This window comes from Myxine glutinosa, chromosome 10, assembly GCF_964187855.1.
Source record: "Myxine glutinosa chromosome 10, kmMyxGlut1.1, whole genome shotgun sequence".
In the NCBI taxonomy this organism is placed as follows: Eukaryota; Metazoa; Chordata; class Myxini; order Myxiniformes; family Myxinidae; genus Myxine; species Myxine glutinosa.
In genome coordinates this window covers 34,279,769-34,299,460 of record NC_136270.1, presented here as the reverse complement: position 1 = coordinate 34,299,460, position 19,692 = coordinate 34,279,769, and the positions used below count along the sequence as shown (strand labels likewise).

General features: G+C 43.1%; 1 protein-coding gene across 1 annotated transcript in view; it reads left to right on the top strand.

Annotated features, from left to right (window-relative positions):
* The window catches only part of LOC137434451 (mitogen-activated protein kinase kinase kinase 2), a 151,720-nt gene that overhangs the window by 120,096 nt on the left and 11,932 nt on the right, over positions 1-19,692 (top strand). The window contains exon 15 of the mRNA XM_068127456.2: positions 18,350-18,527. Coding sequence (XP_067983557.1) covers positions 18,350-18,527 — 178 coding nt within the window. The remainder of the gene's footprint in view (positions 1-18,349; positions 18,528-19,692) is intronic.

The following is a 19,692-nucleotide window of genomic DNA, read 5'->3' as shown; positions in this document are numbered from 1 at the left end:
GTCAGTGAGTGTGGGTGTTTGGCTGCATGCAGATCTCAGGTGCGAATCCATGATTTTAGGTTGGGAGGGGACAATCAGAATTACGGTTTTGCCATCAGCTGAACATTTGCCTTCATCATGTCGACGATGTGAATCACTTCTAACAAAGATTTCATCTCCAACACATTTGATGCCTCTTGTATACCCTGGAGAAGTTCCCATTTTTATTTTTTATTTTTTTTGTATACAAGATCGAGGCTTGTGAAAGAGCTAAGACCATTATTTTACCATTATTTTATTGTATACCATTGTATACCATTATTTTATACCCTGGAGAAGTTCCAACTATTTTATACCCTGGAGAAGTTACCACTATTTTAAACCGTGGAGAATTTCCCACTATTTTATACCCATGCGATGTTCCCACAATTGTATACCCTGGAGAAGTTCCCACTATTTTATACCCATGAGATGTTCCCACAATTGTATACCCTGGAGAATTTCCCACTATTTTATACCTTGGAGAAGTTCCCATTATTTTATACCCTTGACATGTTCCCACAATTGTATACCCTGGAGAAGTTCCCATTATTTTATACCCTTGACATGTTCCCACTATTTTATACCCTGGAGAAGTTCCCACTATTTTATACCCTGGAGAAGTTCCCATTATTTTATACCCTTGACATGTTCCCACAATTGTATACCCTGGAGAAGTTCCCATTATTTTATACCTTTGACATGTTCCCACTATTTTATACCCTGGAGAAGTTCCCACTATTTTATACCCTGGAGAAGTTCCCATTATTTTATACCCTTGACATATTCCCACAATTGTATACCCTGAAGAAGTTCCCACTATTTTATACCCTGGAGAAGTTCCCATTATTTTATACCCTTGAGAAGTTCCCACTATTTTATACCCTGGAGAAGTTCCCACTATTTTATACCCTGGAGAACTTCCCACTATTGTATCCCTCGGAGATGTTCCCGCTATTTTATACCCTGGAGAACTTCCCACTATTGTATACCTTGGAGAAGTTCTCACTATTGTATACCTTGGAGAAGTTCCCACTATTGTATACCTTGGAGAAGTTCCCACTATTGTATACCCTGGAGAAGTTCTCACTATTGTATACCCTGGAGAAGTTCCCACTATTTTATACCCTGGAGAAGTTCCCACTATTGTATATCCTGGAGAAGTTCCCACTATTTTATACCCTGGAGAAGTTCCCAGTATTTTATACCCTTGACATGTTCCCACAATTGTATACCCTGGAGAAGTTCCCATTATTTTATACCCTTGACATGTTCCCACTATTTTATACCCTGGAGAAGTTCCCATTATTTTATACCCTTGACATGTTCCCACAATTGTATACCCTGGAGAAGTTCCCACTATTTTATACCCTGGAGAACTTCCCACTATTGTATCCCTCGGAGATGTTCCCGCTATTTTATACCCTGGAGAAGTTCCTACTATTGTATACCCTGGAGAAGTTCCCACTATTTTATACCCTGGAGAAGTTCCCATTATTTTATACCCTTGAGATGTTCCCACAATTGTATACCCTGGAGAAGTTCCCACTATTTTATACCCTGGAGAAGTTCCCACTATTTTATACCCTGGAGAACTTCCCACTATTGTATCCCTCGGAGATGTTCCCGCTATTTTATACCCTGGAGAACTTCCCACTATTGTATACCCTGGAGAAGTTCCCACTATTTTATACCCTGGAGAAGTTCCCATTATTTTATACCCTGGAGAAGTTCCCACTATTGTATACCCTGGAGAAGTTCTCACTATTGTATACCCTGGAGAATTTCCCACTATTTTATACCCTGGAGAAGTTCCCATTATTTTATACCCTGGAGAATTTCCGACTATTTTATACCCTGGAGAAGTTCCCACTATTTTATACCCTGGAGAATTTCCCACTATTTTATACCCTGGAGAATTTCCCATTATTTTATACCCTGGAGAATTTCCCACTATTTTATACCCTGGAGAATTTCCCACTATTTTATACCTTGGAGAATTTCCCACTATTTTATACCCTGGAGAATTTCCCACTATTTTATACCCTGGAGAATTTCCCACTATTTTATACCCTGGAGAAGTTCCCACTATTTTATACCCTGGAGAAGTTCCCACTATTTTATACCCTGGAGAATTTCCCACTATTTTATACCCTGGAGAGGTTCCCACTATTTTATACCCTGGAGAAGCTCCCACTATTTTATACCCTGGAGAAGTTCCCACTATTTTATACCCTGGAGAAGTTCCCACTATTTTATACCCTGGAGAATTTCCCACTATTTTATACCCTGGAGAATTTCCCACTATTTTATACCCTGGAGAATTTCCCACTATTTTATACCCTGGAGAATTTCCCACTATTTTATACCCTGGAGAATTTCCCACTATTTTATACCCTGGAGAATTTCCCACTATTTTATACCCTGGAGAAATTCCCACTATTTTATACCCTGGAGAAATTCCCACTATTTTATACCCTGGAGAATTTCCCACTATTTTATACCCTGGAGAAGTTCCCACTATTTTATACCCTGGAGAAGTTCCCACTATTTTATACCCTGGAGAATTTCCCACTATTTTATACCCTGGAGAAATTCCCACTATTTTATACCCTGGAGAATTTCCCACTATTTTATACCCTGGAGAAATTCCCACTATTTTATACCCTGGGGAAATTCCCACTATTTTATACCCTGGAGAATTCCCCACTATTTTATACCCTGGAGAATTTCCCACTATTTTATACCCTGGAGAATTTCCCATTATTTTATACCCTGGAGAATTTCCCACTATTTTATACCCTGGAGAATTTCCCACTATTTTATACCCTGGAGAATTTCCCAATATTTTATACCCTGGAGAATTTCCCACTATTTTATACCCTGGAGAATTTCCCACTATTTTATACCCTAGAGAATTTCCCACTATTTCATACCCTGGAGAATTCCCCGTGGTCAAAAAACATGTTCTGGAGTCTTGGAAACCCAGACTGAATGCCAAATTCAAACAGAATGATAGGGACTATTGATTTTCTGGGGACTATTGAAATGATAGGGACCTTTGACCTATGACCCCAAAATCAAATCACTTAATCTTTACTACATCATACATACCTGTACCATGTTTGAATTAGATCACGTGAGCCATTGTTACGTGTTCCTCCCCGACATCCTGGTCTCGGTATACCTCCGAACCCCGGGAGGAGCCACGGCTGAAAATTATATATTATTCCGTGTTGAAATCAATAAGGAAACCACACCAATGGTTATACACAAACCAATAATATATTAAAAATCACACAGGAATAACATCACCAATAACGATAGCAAATCCAGACAATCAAAATCTTAAGATGGTACCATCTTATCTAGTACTTATCTCAAACTCACGGCACTCCCCAATGTGTCTATAACTCTCCAAGGCGAAGTTGATTCGCTCCAGTGATTGTGGGAACATTGTCCGATCAAGATCAATCGAGGCGTAGGCGGTCGAAGCGGCACAACAGTCACGTGGTCCAACACCCAGCAAACTCGCGGTAGAATGGAAAATCCTCAAAGATGCGCGCCGACGTACACGTTCGCCGTTCAATCGGCGAACCGCCGTGTAACCTTCAAATGCCGCTTTCGCACACACGCATCCCCGGCAGACGGGCGGAGGATGAGAAAAGTTGCCGCGTACCAAAACCTTCTTCGGTGGACGAAGCGTGCGGGGCAGAATGGCGGACGGCTCTCACTCGAGCCGGAGCATCTAGGCAAGGATTCTCCGGAACCTCAATGCCGATACCTGACTATGCAGGTTCCTCAATATTCCGGCGATAACACCTATCGCACGATATTCCTTTCAAGGACTCAAAGTTCACTCGCGATGTACGCTCGACCACGCTAGGTACGGAGTTCGCCACACGTCTTCCCCGACCTTTGCCTCACGACCTCTTCTTCTTCGCTCGACGTCTTCCGGTGCACGATCCGATTTCCTGTTTCATTTTTACCATGAGCGCTTTTAACCTTTTAATCACAATAACCATTTCCTTTAAACAACAATAATCGCCGTTTCCTTCCAACCCCGATAAGAATAATAATACCTAACCAGAAATGTTTCACGTGGATGAAAACCACCACCACGGAAGGGCCGAATCCGTAACACCATTCTCAAGTTATAGACCTATTGCAGACTTTGACCTTTGACCTCTTGACCCCAAAATCTAATCAGTTCATCTTTACATCATTCTACATAAGTGTACCAAATTTGGTCAGAATCCCATCACTGGTTCACACGTTCACAATAACAGTATTTTTTTTTTTACCTAACATGACCTCTGACCTTTGGCCTTTTACCGCGTGAACCCAAAATGTAATCAGTTCATCTTTACTTCATTATACATACCTGCATCAAGTTTGACGAAGATCCCTTTCGCCGTTCTGAAGTTATCGCAGTAACGAAAACCTATCACGGACAGACGGATGGACAGCCGGACAGACAACCTGAAAACATAATGCCTACGGCGACTTCGTCGGCAGAGGCATTAAAATGATCGCTTTTGACGAGAGGGGTTTATGGGTGGGCATTGCCGGGTGTGCACCCCTCACACCTCGTGGATCCACCCCTTTTGACTTTAATCCAGATAGTGATCATTTTCAGATCTAATATAATCTACAAACCCTGGTGCACTGGTTTTCAGATCTGCTGTTATCTATATACCCCAATGAGTCTCTGCATTGTTAAATTCCCTATCTTATTCAATTTGTATTGTTATTACTAGGGCATTGCCCGTACGTGGGTGCCCGTTCCTTGCCAAAAAAAAAAAAAACGCTACCCGTACGCTCTACCCCGCCCGTACGCCCGTAAACAAAAAAAACAACGCTCTTCGCTTCCGCCCTTCGCTCTGACTGAATTGGGAGAAATAATGCGCATAAGAAATCGAATTACGTACCGTAATGGCGGTCAGCTCGTAACGCGCTCAGCTCCGCTCGTCTCACATCGGCCACGCCTACGCAACAAAGCGTTCTGTGATTGGCTGCCGGAAGTTCGCAAATCGTCGCAGTTACGATGAATCGTTTTAATTTAATCGCAGTTTGAATTCGTTTTAAAACATAGTTTAACGGCAACATAGTTTTCCAACGTCATGAAATGGTTTGGTCCAAAGCGAACGGCTTGCGAGTACGGTGACAATCCCCCCCCTCTATTTACATGCAATGGTTTGGTCCAAAGCGAACGGCTTCCGGAGTTTGGTAAAGAAATCGCCATCGCGTGCACAAACGCGCAGGAAAGCGAATGAATCGCAAATTCGGTTTTATTAGTTTTAAAACATAGTTTAACGCCAACATAGTTTGCAAACGTGAAATAAATGAATACGCTCTCAAATGTGCCATCCGAGGCAGAGTGTGTCCTCCACGTTCGGCACACGCGATCGTTCGCTGCTCTCTGATTGGTTGAATCGTTTTTTGGACATAGCTCGGTAAGTAATTGTCCGATTAATATGAAACCTTGAAAAGGCACATCCTCGGGTCCCCAGCAATATACCTGGCAAGTTAAAAGTATATCGGACCCGTGGTTGTCGAGAAACAGCGGTCACAGACAAACAGACGTACAAACGTACAGACGTACAGAGATTACTGGAATTATAGATAGATAATACAAGTTCCCGTGCAAGGTACCTCAATGCGGGAGGAAGCCATTGTGCCCACAATGCTTGCCCAACCTATGGTTGTTTGTCAGTGCTCTATCCTTTTAAAATGGAGCGTCAAGCAAGGAAGCAGCACGTACCATTTTGTAGTCTTTGGTATGACTTGGTTCGAATCACCAACCTCCCAGACTGAGAGCACGCTTTGATCATTACGCCACCGAGTCTGATAAATGTGAATATTGATTTGGTTTTTTGGTGTAGAACTGATGAATTTGGTGTCGTTAATTATTTTATTTCACTGTAGCAAATTGTTCTGTTGCTGTTACATGTGGAAGCTAAGCTGGATAGTTTGTGGAAAACGGAATAACAGTTTAATGGAAATCTCCCAAGGAATTCTGCATGAACTGTCCATCACTGTTAGCTTGAATGTGTGGAAATAAGTGTGCCAATGTTCCGGGTGTAATGCTCAAAAACCACTTGATCTCTCGCTTGTGCACAAGACACATCTTTTTGTTGGCATAGTGCCTTCCAACACCCCTTCCAACCCCATTCTTTCAGTGTATTGTTGCTTGTACCCATCAAATATTGCGCTCTTAGCACGTTCACTAAAAATGGTGGCAAATGCCCTCTTGACATGCCTTTTGCACGTTAAGGGTGTAGTACTGGTGAAAAATTGAGAAAACTACATAGGTACCTTTGGGAGGCCTTTACACAAAAACAAAGTCAAGTTAATATCTAATTTTCAGTTTTTCTTGAAAGATATAATCTTGGCTTTAACTCAGACCAGTTTCAACGCTTCTTTGTCATATTACATGCATATAATTTGCATAAATTAGACCGTCAATAAAAAACAAGGAAAAACAAAGAACACATTTCTACTTCTATCTTCTATGTCACCTATCATTCTTTTCACACAAAACTTGGTACATGTATTATACATGTGTTACTCTACTACCTGATGAGAGGATTTTGTGAAATTATGTCAAATGTTCACCAATGAGCTAATTATGCCAATTACCAGATAAAACTTGGTTGTCCTTCAATAAATCCACAATGGCTACTCCTATAAACAAAAGCCTTCATCATTTTAAAGGAAGTGATATTCTGAATATCCTGTCCAAATTTCAGCCCAAAAGAATGATGCAAATTTAAAATTTCATGCAAAATATTATATTTCTTGGAAATTGCGTGTAAAGATAACAATAATTAGGGGTACTTCTATGACCTCTAATAGCATGATTCTTGTTTATAAGACTATAAGGAAACTGTTCAGCTAAAAAAAAACAAGAAAAAACATCTGTTCACCAGTACTACACCCTTAAAAGTACAGGTGTGCGTACCTTGAACAATCGTGCTCAGGAGGATAACTGGCGTGCCTTTTAACTCGGGACTTTTAATGGAGTAAACATTCAGAGTACGGTATCCAGATCATTTCTACAGTCAGCATCCCTTTCGAGTGCCAAATGCTGCGTTGCATCAAAAGTAAAATTTTAATGTTGACCCTTTTTCGTTGATTAAATTAATTGTTTTAATAGTTGTGATTGAACTGTGAAAACTCCTTATGCAATTTTAAAAAAATGTAATGACCATTCGATGCGTGTGATGCAATCATCCGTTAAAATTTATCGTTTTAAAGGATTTGTCTTATTCTCTCGTTGTGCACAAAACGAAATGTTGGCGGTGGGAGGGAGCTCTGCTTTCTCACACTTGGTTCCTGATGCTATGATGTGCTGACTTCACATTGGAAAAGTTTCAAGACTTGAACTGCACTACGTGCCGCCTCCTTTGTAACAATGTACATTATTCTATGGAGAAAAACACATTCCTAATATATATTTGAGGATGCTCCTAAACATGACATGCGATTGCCAAATAATAAATTATTTAACCATAAATGTGTACCACTTCCTCGTCCATACTCTTCTCATTTGTGATAGCTGTCATATGTCAAATGTAGTCTGTGTACCATAATTTTGCTAACCCTCTGTATTTCCTTTTAACTATTTTGACATGTTTATTATTAGGAGTATTGAGAACCATATTGATCTGTTTATTATTTGAAGTATTGGAAAGCTTTTTGTGGCTACGCACAGTTGCACGTCTAGTCCTTTGCCAATGGCAGTTAGTCCTTGTAATGTAATGAATAAAAGGAGCTCGGTTGCAGTGTACCTGCGTCCGACGTCCGTGTGTGCGTCCGGCTGTCAACAATTGTCCTAATCAAGCAATAACGGTACCCCTGCCCCTCCCTCCCCCCTACACAATCAGCAGCGTTGGCAATCTGCAAACAGGATGATGTAGTTGAGTAAGGTTATGGTAGATGGGCCGGTTTTAATTTACAGTTTGAAACGAAAACTCTTCCTACTCCATCTTCTTCACTTGTAATGGTGCGTCTCATTCCATCCTGTTTCTCATATCGATTAGATTCAGAAAACGCTTGCTATATTCAATACTTTGTTTTTTAAACATTTCCATTTTATTCATACAACAGTAATATACTGCCCTATCAAACAGTATTTCTGATTATACACCACCTTTTAAAGCGTACGTAAATCTATCTCTATCCATAACATTGCTATGCCAAAGTATGTGTGTGTGTGCATGTTGGTACCAGTTAAGACTCACTCTAAAGAGTGAGTGCAGCCACTAGGTAGTTACTGGTACGTTTGTGGGGGTAGATGATGGAATCCCGTCGTACAGATAGGAGGATTGTATAGGTATAGCATGGACCGTGGACGAGTAGTAGACATCTTGATGTATTAAGTTGGGAAACTGGAGCTTAACTTGTTTACGTGTCTTCACACGAGGGGTGAAGCTATGGTAAATAGATAGGGGTTAAAATTAGTTTTCCACCAGTATGTGATTGCCCTCAGTGTTTTTTCCCTATGTTTTTACAATTACAACAAGGCCGGCCATAAACCATCCATAAAACAACAACAACCATCCACTACAAGCAGGCAGAGCTGTTCGGCAACTAAGCCCCGCCTCCAAAGAAGATCATAACCGGCAGGCTGCACCCCCGAGGTTCATGATTGGTCGGTGTGACGTCAGGAGAGAAGCTTCGAGCAGGAGGAAGAAGAGTCGCTCTCTCGGTCACTTTTGTGAACAAGAAGCTCGCCATTGTTGGAGGAAGAAGATCGTGTCTCCTGCGTCTGGATCGGCTGCTTCTGGCTTGTGTGCGCTTGTGAGTAAAGCTTCCGGGGCTTTTGTGGAACTTTTTCGATTGTGAGGAGAAGGTGTTGGCGGCGGTTTGTGGGGCTCTTGGCGTTTCGGACCGGGTGGAGAGTGAAAGCGGACCACCTGCACAAATTACCTGACGTTTGTGGTGCCATGGAGAGCGACTCCGCACCATTGTTGGAGCGTTTCCCACACAAGTGGCTTCGTGCCACCTTGTACTGCAGACCTCACAATGAGCACCATTTTGTGGCCATAGTTAAGTGCCGGCATGAAAAGGAACATTTATTTTTATTATCTTTCCCCTTGTCTGTTTTTGTGTCCGAGTGGAGGATCCTCAAAGTAGGAATTTCAATTATTTTACCTCAACCTTTATTTCGACCTTGATTTATTTTCATTAAATTCCTTATTGTTGCATTTTATTTGTCGTGTGTGTTTATTCGTTGTGGGTTTTGGATTAAACCCGTGTGCTTCTGTTCGGGTAAGCGCTTTGTTTCCTTCACCCGCGCGCGGTGGAACAACCGCCAGGATTTCGGAAGTTCGCCTCGGGAGTAAAAACAATCGGCCATTCGTCACCCAGTGGTCTTCATCGCTGGTGACACGACATTACCATAAAGGAGGTAGTTTTATACATGCTTGAGTAGGCAAGGTTTATGGTACTGAAAACTGGACCACAAACCGCATCGAGCATTTTTAAATGTTTTATTTTTCTACAGAGGTCGCACACTCGTGTTGTCACGCAAATTGTGCATATTCATGAAGAAGACAAAGACACCAGACAACACTGAACTTGACTTTTCAAATTAAACATACAAAGACATGTCCCTGAAGGGGGTGGTGGTTCGTATCCAGCCTGTGGCTGCTGGTTACATCATTTTCTGGAAGTGTGGCTGTACCGCTGATGCAGTTCCCCCCTGTTACCAGTAAGCTTGTACCCATTTTGCCAACCTCAGAAGGATGACAGGCTGTCAACCCACCTGGTGGTAATTCAACGGCACGGCAGGAGCCATGTTGTGACGTCGCTTCTCTCTCCACAGTCGGCAGGGCATTGAAGGAGAAACCACCATCCAACCACATCCACAATTCCCCCACCTGGCAACATGCCATTACACCCCATATGGCTTATCCATGCTCCTTCTTCTGGATGCAAGCATCAATTGAGAACATGGGATGTATCATTTTATATTTTGTATAAGAAATTATTGTAAGATTTATTTTATTATATTTCAACATTTTGCTCCGACTTTTGCACTGTTAGCCTATAGATCAGGGGTCAGCAACCTTAGGCACGCGTGCCACCATTGGCACGTGGCAGCGTAATCATTGGCACACTGGCGAAAGCAGTGCCCTCTCAGCTGCATTCCAAATCACCTCTTGAACAGCCATCGGCTGTTGCGCGGCCTGTCTTATTTAGTTTGATTGAGGGTACGGCCTCCCGCTCACATTTCCCACAGGAATTGCAGTGAAGCGGTTCAGGTTCGGTAGATCATGGCAACCCCGCTAGCTAAGAAAGCTAAAGTAAAGGTTTGGGCATTCCAGCCCTCATGGACAGAAGAGTGGGGTTTTGTTTTTCAGAAGGACCGTGCTGTGTGTACTTTATGTTTTGAAAATGTTGTTTGTTGAATGTCGAGTGTTAAGCGCCATTTTGAGACAAAGCACGAGAAAACTTTCAAAGATCAGGCAGACAAGGCAGAATCCATCAAACGTGCCATGTCCAGGTATGGGAAGCAAGGCAACACCCTCAAAATCTTTGCCACTGCTAAAACCATGCGACTGAAGCAAGCTATCGCATTGCTCATTGCATTGCGAAATGCGGAAAGCCATTCACTGATGGTGAATATATTAAGGAGGCTTTTCTCTGTAGCTCAGAGGTTCTGTTTGAAGGCTTACCAAACAAAGAGACAATCAAATCAAGAATAAAAGATATTCCCATGTCAGCGAGAAGTGTTGAGCGACGCATCGAATAAATGGCAGAAAATGTCAGCGCGCAGCAAATAGCTGGGTTAAAAGATGCTGTGGTATTTAGCATTGCACTTGACGAGAGCGTGGACGTGAATGACATACCACGTTTGGCAGTCATGGCAAGATACTGTGATTCGACTGTAAGAGAGGAACTCTGCTGCTTAAAGCATGTCGGACACAACAAAAGATGAGGACATAGCCAAGGTGTTTATGGAACATTTTGAGGAGCGAGGTATTGACATCAGGAAGATTTTTGCAGTGACAACAGATGGCGCCTACGCCATGGTCGGGAAACAGAGGGGAGCTGTCAGATTAATTGTGGAAAAAGTCGGTCACCCCATCATGAAACTCCACTGCATAATACACCAAGAAAACCTCTGTGCAAAGATGTCAAATTCAGATCTTAATGAGGTTATGGCTACAGTAGTAAAGGTTATTGACTTCATAGTTAAGCGATCTGCTCTGACACACCGACAGTTCCAGTCCCTGCTCGAGGAAATGGACTGCACATACAAAGATATCCCTCTCCACTCAGCGGTTAGGTGGCTAAGCTGCGGAAAAGTTTTGGAGCGGTTTGTCAGCTGCTTTGATGCCATCAAGGCCTTCCTGGCTGAATAGGGCCAAAACTACCCAGAACTCGAGGACGAGAAGTGGGTTGTAAACCTTATGTTTCTCACGGATATTACGGGACACCTCAACGAGCTCAATCTCCGACTGCAAGGTGCAGGGCAAACTGTTTTGGACATGATCGACACATGGACGATTTTGTCGGCAAGCTAGCAATCTTTTCAAGCGATGTCGCTACCTCCACTTTCTGCTACTTCAGACACGTAAGGGAGCTGTCCTCGCAGCACAGCATCAGCACCGCTGAAATATGCAAATACATGAGCGAGCTTGAGTCGGAGTTCACAACACGATTTGGGGAATTTCAGAATTATGGACCCATGTTCTCTTTCTTGATCAAGCCAGACAGCTTTGATGGACACGAATTGGATTTATTTCTGATAGACTGGTTGGATACACAGGACATGGAAATGCAGCTGATTGAGCTGAAGAGTTCAACACTGTGGGTGACTAAGTTTGCAGAGCTATGGAAACGACTAGAAACCACGGCAGTGCAAGATCACGGAACCTGCATCTTCACCTGCTGGACATCCGTGCCGAAGAAGTTCAGCTGTCTCCGGAACGTTGCACCGGCTTTGCTGTCGGTCTTCGGGTCAACGTACCTCTGTGAGCAGATATTCTCACACATGAAGAACGTGCTCAGCCCCTCCCGCAGTCGTTTGACAACCGACCACTCCGAAGCATGTGTGCAACTTAAAGTGACTAACTACAACCCCCAGATAATGGAGCTCAGCAAAGGAAAGCAGGGCCAGGGATCACACTGACTGGTAGGCATCTGTTTATTTGTAGTACACATGGGTTTGCATATGTAGCTGTTTGTCCATCTCTTTTTTTCCAACTCAGATGTGGATGTTTTCATGAAGATGGCAGCATTCTTGTATAGTACTGGTATTTCTGTTTGATACGCTTTATTCTCCCTTTTTGACATTTGTTCCCAATGCAATACTTTGTAAATGAGTTACTGAAAGCAGTGTTTTGAAAGGGGGTCAGTGCATATAATTTGTAACCTCATGGGGGACATGACAATTGAAATGACATGAAAAAACAAGTACAAAAAGTTTTAATTAAAACAAAAGCCGCGTCGATGTTACACAATGCCTAGATGCAGCTGTGCCTATAACGTCGATGTTATAGGCACAGGACATTCCTATTGATTCGACTACTTGATGTTATTTTTGTGCAAAGTGAAAATATATCTCGGCAATTTCCCGTGTGTGGCGACGAATTTTTAATATATCTCGGCATTTTCCCGTCTGTTATTTCAGGCGGTGTATGACTGACCATGCCGCGATTTTAAAAAATATATATCTCGGCAATTTCCAGTGTGTGGCGACACGTGAACGAAGCTATGCTCCTCTCTCCACATTATTGTGACGACGTATAAATTAAATATTTCATCGTGACGATTGTCATCAAATGGACGAAGTTTTAATATATCTCGGCATTTTCCCGTCTGTTATTTCAGGCGGTGTATGACTGACCATGCCGCGATGTAAAAAAAATATATCTCGGCAATTTCCCGTATGTGGCGACACGTGAACGAAGATATGCTCCTCTCTCCACATTATTGTGACGACGTATAAATTAAATATTTCATCGTGACGATTGTCATCAAATGGACGAATTTTTTATACATCTCGGCATTTTCCCGTCTGTTATTTCGGGCGGTGTATGACTGACCATGCCGTGATTTAAAAAATATATATCTCAATGGACTTGAAGTTACAGGCCTTTCAGAATTCATTTCGTTCTATAAAGGGCAACTTTCATCGGATTTTCTTCACGTTTTTTTTCAACCGAGTCTAAAACTATGTTAGCGACTGTGAAAAATGAAATGATATATCGAATTTGATTTGAAAGAAAACTGTGAGAGAGCAAGACACCACGGGCCTACAAAACAGGCCTCAAAGCTATGCGAGTTAATAAAATGGTGGATATTTGTTTATATGAAGCCTCTCCCACAATGGGTGTAGCTTTGAGGTTTTGTCTTCTCTGCAAGAACAACAACAACAACAAGAAGAAGAAGAACAAGAAGAACAACAACAACAACAGCAGAGGGCACTCTATGAGCAGCGTCTTGCGACGCGGCTAAAAAGAGAAAAGATGGACATGAAAAAAGAGAACCATGACAATTACAACTACATGTGGGCAGGGTACAGCCCGAAGTGGAGATCGGTTTCTGAGGTTTGGGACATGGAATGTAGGGACAATGACAGGGAGATCAGGAGAAGTGGTGGAAGTATTGGTCAGAAGAAGAGTGGACATATGTTGTGTGCAAGAGACGAGATGGAAGGGAAGTGGTGTGAGAATGGTGAAGGGTAGGCAGGGACAGAAATACAGGTTTGTGTGGCAAGGGTGCCTGGAGGGCGTGAATGGTGTTGGTGTCCTGTTTTCTGAGGAGTTTGTAGACAGTGTGGTGAGTGTGACTAGAGTGAGTAATAGGTTGATGATGGTGAAAATGATGATTGGAAAGCACTTGGTGAACGTCATCTCGGGATATGCTCCGCAGGTTGGTCGAAGCGATGAAGAGAAGGACAAGTTCTGGTGTGCGATAGAGAAGCTGATGGAAAACGTGAAAGATGAGGAAGTTGTTGTGGTAGGAGGAGACCTAAATGGACATGTGGGAAGGAGTATGGATGGTTTTGACGGAGTTCATGGGGGTTACGGATATGGTGTGAGAAATGGAGAAGGTGAAAGGATTTTGGAGTTTGCTGATGGAGCTGATTTGTTAATTTGTAATACTCAGTTCCAGAAAGAGGATAATAAGCTTGTTACATACACGTCAGGTGGGTCGACGACAACCGTTGACTACCTGATGGTGCGTAGGCGAGATAGGGGGCACCTCCGGGACACAAAGGTGATCCCGGGGGAGGAGGCTGTTTCACAGCACCACTTGGTTGTCTGCGATGTAAGGGTGAAAGGTGCGAGGAGAGCTCGGCGGGTGAAGTACCAACCGAGAATGAAGGTGTGGAGGTTGAAAGAGGTGACAGTAAGGGAGGCATTAAAAGAGAGGCTGAGTAGGGTCGAGGATGATGTGGTTGAGCTTGAAAGTGGTTGGATGTCAATGAAAGCTAGTCTGTTGGGAGCCATTGGTGAGGTATGTGGATGGACAAAAGGACCACCGAGGCACTCGGAAACATGGTGGTGGGATGATGAAGTTGGAAAGAGGATTGACGAGAAGAGGAAGAAGTTCAAGGAGTGGCAGAAGGCGAAGGGTACGGGAGCAGAAACAGCAGAGCATGAAAGTTATAAGGCAGCCAGGAAGGCTGCAAAGAAAGAGGTAGCAAAGGCGCAGGAGGCATGTAGGAACACTTGGATTCGGAAGAGGGTCAGAAAGCAGTATTCAGGATTGCAAAGCAGATAGTGAAAGAGAGGTGTGATGTGATGGGGGTGAGTTGCTTGAAGGATGAAGTGGGACAAATCGTTGTTGACCCAGATGGAATTAAAAGAAGATGGAAAAGATATATGGAAATGCTGTTTAATACAGAGAATGAATGGGATGGCAACATAGAGAGTAACCCAGTTTTAGGACCGGCAGAGAAGATAACTGAGAAGGAAGTTGAGGAAGTGATAAAAGCAATGAAGGGTAGAAAAGCGGGAGGGGCGACGGGAGTTGTTGGAGATATGTTGAAGGCAGCAGGAAGTTGAGGTGTGAAGAGAATGACAGAGATCTGTAATCTGGTGGTGAAAGAAGGCCGCATTCCAGTGCAGTGGATTGGGAACTGAGTACCCTCGTCCCTCTATACAAGGGGAAAGGTGACCCTCTGGAGTGTGGCTCGTACCGAGCGATAAAGTTATTGGAGCATGGAATGAAGGTATTGGAAAGGGTGTTGGAGAGGAGGATAAGGAAGAAAGTGAAGATCGGCGAAATGCAGTTTGGATTCATGCCAGGAAGAGGAATGACAGACGTGCTTTTCATTGTGAGGCAGTTGCAGGAGAAGTACATGGAGAAGAGGAAGAAGTTGTTTCTTGGGTTTGTTGATCTGGAGAAAGCATTCGATCGGGTTCCACGCAAAGTATTGACATGGGCATTGAGGAAGTTAGGAGTGGAGGAATGGTTGATCAGAGTAGTGATGGCAATGTACAAAAGAGCGCGCACAGCTGTAAGGACGAAGGACGGGAACAGTGGTGAGTTTGAGGTGAAGGTGGGAGTGCATCAGGGGTCGGTACTAAGTCCACTACTATTTGTAGCTGTGATGGAGGTGCTGGCTCAGAACGTAAAGGAGGGTTTACCGTGGGAGTTGTATGCAGATGATCTGGTGTTGATTGCGGAAAGTATGGATGGACTGAAGGAAAAGATGAACACGTGGAAGGAATGTATGGAGACAAAAGGTCTGAAGGTGAATATCGGAAAGACGAAGGTGATGGCAAGTGGTAAAGCATGTGGTGAGGTGGAAAGAACTGGGAAGTGGCCCTGTGCTGTGTGTAGGAAGGGTGTCGGAGTGAACTCCATTCAGTGTACAATGTGCGCTGAGTGGGTTCATCAAAAATGTAGTGGTCTGAGAGGGTCATTAACCAGTGTGGCAGCTACATTCAAATGTAAGGTTTGCACAGAGGGAGCTGCAGATGGAGGAAATATTGAGTTGGATCTTGGAGACGGCGTGAAGCCGGAAGGTGTGAAAACATTTTGCTACCTCGGAGACATGCTGAATGGAGAAGGTGGATCAGACTCGGCAACGGTTGCTCGAGTGGGATGTGCATGGAAGAAGTTCCGGGAATTGAGTGGCGTGCTGATGATGAGGGGAGTGTCGTTGAAGCTGAAGGGAAAGGTGTATGCTGCATGTGTGAGAAGTGTTATGATTTATGGGAGCGAGACATGGGTAATGAACGTAGAGCAGCAACGAAGGTTGGAAAGAGTGGAAATGCGAATGGTTTGACGGATGTGCGGAGTATCGTTGAGAGAGAGGAAGACAAATGATGAATTGCGAAAGATGATGGGAATAGAGCCTGTGATTGATGCTGTGAAGAGGAACAGGTTGAGATGGTTTGGTCATGTGTTGAGGAAGGATGAAAGTGACTGGTTGAGAAGAGTGATGGAAATGAATGTAGAAGGAAGTAGAAGACGGGGAAGACCGGGAAAGACTTGGCTAAAGATAGTGGAAGAAGAAATGCGGGCAAGGGGGTTAACAAGGAGAGATGCAGAAAATAGGGCAAAATGGAGAAGATTGTCATGGGGACCGCAAGGCTAACCCCCGCTCTAGCAGGGAAAATGGCCTTTTAAAATGCATGTTGTTGTTGTTGTATGGGGGACAAATTTAACAATGATAAAATGATTACAATGTCCTGATTATGAGAGATAAATGTTTCTTTAAAATGTTGTTGCTGTGCATGTAGCCTATATGGATGGAATAAAATTCCATGTCTGTTGGAAATATTTTTTTGATGTGATGTCATAATTAAATTTAATGTTGATATGGCACACAAATTAACAAGATCATTTCAAACTGGCACTTCATGTCAAAAAGGTTGCTGACCCCTGCAGTATAGGTAGATCAATTACTGGGATATTTACCCCGCACATGCGAAGTGAAAAGCTGAGTTAAGTAATATTGGTTCATGTCCGTCCGTCCGTCTGTCTTGTCAGTTTACGATCGTCAGTTTATGATTGCGGAGCAATGTATCTAAATCTAATGTTGTATTTTGAACATTAATCGGAAACTAAGCTTCTCGTTTTAAGGTACGGTACTTTGGCTTTCAATTCATCCCGATCTCACATGAGCAGAGAGGAGTGAGATAATTTGTTTTAATTCTGTCTGCCTCCCTGGCAATCCAACAACATGGAAAATCATTCCAAACAGGAAACTTGTTACACATACGCACATACACATGCACGCGTGCGCACACGCTCATAATGGACACAAACAACAAGCATGAATTACAAATGTAACATGTTAGATAGGATGATGTAATTAATAGACAATGTTGGAAAGCGCGGTAAAACCCGAATTAATTAATTAATACGATTTTTACAATCTTTATTTTCTTTAAATTTAATTATATACTTGAAAACTGGTGCACAAATCGCCTTCATATTACTTCCGAGAACCTCCAGTTTTGAAGTGCATCAATTTAAATAAAGTTAAATGGGGTAGTGTATAAGTGTGGTGTTCACGACTGCTTTTGGACTACTTCGATAGCACAAAAGTCTGATTGTTTTTTTTTTATTTTTTAACGATAGTTAAAACCATTATTTAATTACTATTTAAGTAACTCTGTGTGGGGTATCATGTTCTATGAACTCTATAGTTTAAATTTGTTGTACCTTTATTATTGTACCACAAACAACAACAACACAACAACATGCATTTTAAGGCCATTTCCCCTACTAGAGCGGGGATTGGCCTTGCGGGCCCCATGACGATCTTCTCCATTTTGCCCTATTTTCTGCATCTCTCCTTGTTAACCCCCTTGCCCGCATTTCTTCTTCCACCATCTTTAGCCGTCTTTCTCGGTCTTCCCCGTCCTCTACTTCCTTCTACCTTCATTTCCATCACTCTTCTCAACCAGTCATTTTCATCCTTCCTCAACACATGACCAAACCATCTCAACCTGTTCCTCTTCACAGCATCAATCACAGGCTCTATTCCCATCATCTTTCGCAATTCATCATTTGTCTTCCTCTCTCTCAACGGTACTCCGCACATCCACCGAACCATTCGCATTTCCACCCTTTCCAGCCTTCGTTGCTGCTCTACGTTCATTACCCATGTCTCGCTCCCATAAATCATAACACTTCTCACACAATATTGTACCACAAACAAAAGAACAAAAAAAAAAAACATTACAACTCGGCTTGGATTTAATTTTTATGTTGCACGTCTGTGCATACATCCAGTGAAGTTGGAGGAAGTCCAAGACTGCGCCACATTTAGGCCTTAATTGTTGATGCTCCTCCTTTTTATCACTTTTGGTAATGATTCACTGGAGCCTCGTGTGCCTTCTTTTTCCAGGAGCCAACATACTTCGTGACTCTGTGGGAAATGTCAAACTCGGGGACTTTGGGGCGAGCCGGCGGCTGCAGACCATCTGCTCCGCAGGCACAGCCTTGCGCTCTGTCACAGGCACGCCGTACTGGATGAGCCCAGAGGTCATCAACGGCGACGGTTATGGCCGCAAGGCCGATATCTGGTGAGTGGCAGCATTGCTGATGCAAAGGCCTTGCCTGTTATTCAAAATGTCCTGATCTCAAATTGCACTTCATTAGTTGTCATCTTACAGTCACGTGAAAAAGTAAGTACACCCCATGTAAAGTTTTGACTTTTTCAACATATTTCAACATACAGCTATTTGATCTTCATTTCAACAATATTGACAGATAAAGGTGATATAATAAAACAAATATCATGAAACATTTACATTTTGTAGTCCATTGTATAATTTAAATAAACATCAATGCAAACTTCGCAAGTGGAAAAACTAAGTACACCCTTGGCTCTAATAGGTGATGTTGCCCCCTTTGGCAGAAACAACCTCAAGTGGGCGTTTCTTATAACTGTCTACCAGTCTCTGACATCGACTGGGAGAAATTTTTGCCCACTCCTCCATGCAGAATTCTTTCAGCTGTGCGATGTTTGAGGGGTTTCTTGCATGCACAGCTCGTTTCAAATCCCCCCACAACATCTCGATGGGATTTAGATCCGGGCTTTGACTTGGCCATTCCAGAACCCTCCATTTCTTTCTTTTCAGCCATTCCTTGGTGGATTTACTGGTATGTTTAGGGTCATTGTCATGTTGCAAGGTCCACCTTCGGTTGAGCTTCAACTTTCCGACAGATGGCCTCACATTATCCTCAAGCACCGTCTGGTACAATGAAGAATTCATAGTGGATTCTATGATGGTGAGCTGCCCAGGCCCTGATGCAGCAAAGCTGCCCCAAACCATAATATTTCCACCAACATGCTTTACAGTTGGTATCAGGTTCTTGTGGTCAAATGCTGTCTTTGGTTTTCACCAAACATGTCTTCTGGTACTGTGGCCAAATAGCTCTACCTTTGACTCATCTGTCCAGAGCACATTGTTCCAGAAGTGCTGGTCTTTGCCTAGGTGTTCATTGGCAAACTTTAGTCTTGCCCTGATGTTGTTTCTGGACAGCAAAGGTTTCCCCCTGGCACACCTCCCATGTAGATCAAATTTGTGCAGCCTCTTTCTTATGGTAGACTCGTGCACTTTGACATCAACAGTGGCAAGAGCTACCTGTAGGTCCCGTGATGACATTCTGGGGTGCTTGGAGACTTCTTTCAGCATCTTGCGGTCTGCTCTCGGGCTGAACTTGCTGGGACGGCCTGGCCTGAAC